Here is an 897-nt window from a genome sequence, read left to right as displayed (position 1 = left end):
CTTTTCTCATTATGCTGCTCAGTGGTATCAGCCATAATGAGAGGAAAAGCACAGATTCTCCCACTCCTCTCCCACCTCATATCCTGAGCGTGGGATCCATTGGCCTGTGTGTCTGAGCTAGAACTACTCCCTGAGTGTGGTGGTTTTGGGCTGGGAGGCAGTTGTGCCAAGCTGGAAGCTGTCCTGCCCTTCACCCAGTGCCCTGAACTCCTGGGGGCACAGATGACCCACCTTGATGGCCCCACAGTAGCCTGGCACCTGCTCCCACACTATGACTCTGGGCAGGAAGCAGCTGCAGCCCCTGAAGCCTAATAACCCAGGGAGGTTTTTGTATGTGGCTGGAGCACCGTGCGAGGGTAGCTGTTATGCTGCTGACAGTAATAATCTCCATCATCATCGGCTTCTACCCTGCTGATGGTGAAAGTGAGGTCAGTTCCTGATCCACTGCTGCTGAACCGGTCTGGGACCCCAGACGGACGGTTGTTTCCATAGTTGATGAGGAGCTTGGGAGGTTGTCCCGGTTTCTGCTGGTACCAGGCCATATCATTGCTAACACTGGAACTGGCTTTACAGTTGATTTTGACTTGGTCTCCTGGAGTGGCTGTCAGGAAGTCTGGAGATTGAGTGAGCACAATATCCCCAAAGGATTCTAGAAAAGAGATTAAATAATACAAAAAAAATGATTTGTGATAATTACCAAATATATTACATCAGATCATTTAGTTACACTCAGTAAAGACCAAAGTTACTGAACTTTTCTGTAAAATATATTATTGGTTCAATTAACACCCTTTAACAGACTGGAAAAGGATTTCTCTAAGCTTGTTACCCTCAGTGGCATGTCTTACCGTGGGCCCAGAGCAGTAGGAGGCAGAGAAGCTGAGCACTTGGGACCAT

General features: G+C 48.4%; 1 gene segment (V, D, J or C); it reads right to left on the bottom strand.

Annotated features, from left to right (window-relative positions):
• Window positions 1-308: 308 nt before the first annotated feature.
• Window positions 309-897, bottom strand: LOC119932815. The segment is given in 2 exon segments: window positions 309-649; window positions 849-897. Coding segments are annotated over 2 exon segments (390 nt in total).

The sequence above is a fragment of the Tachyglossus aculeatus genome, chromosome 10 (genome assembly GCF_015852505.1).
Source record: "Tachyglossus aculeatus isolate mTacAcu1 chromosome 10, mTacAcu1.pri, whole genome shotgun sequence".
Classification (NCBI taxonomy): Eukaryota; Metazoa; Chordata; class Mammalia; order Monotremata; family Tachyglossidae; genus Tachyglossus; species Tachyglossus aculeatus.
The sequence above is the reverse complement of the archived record's forward strand: the minus strand, read 5'-3'. Positions and strand labels throughout refer to the sequence as shown.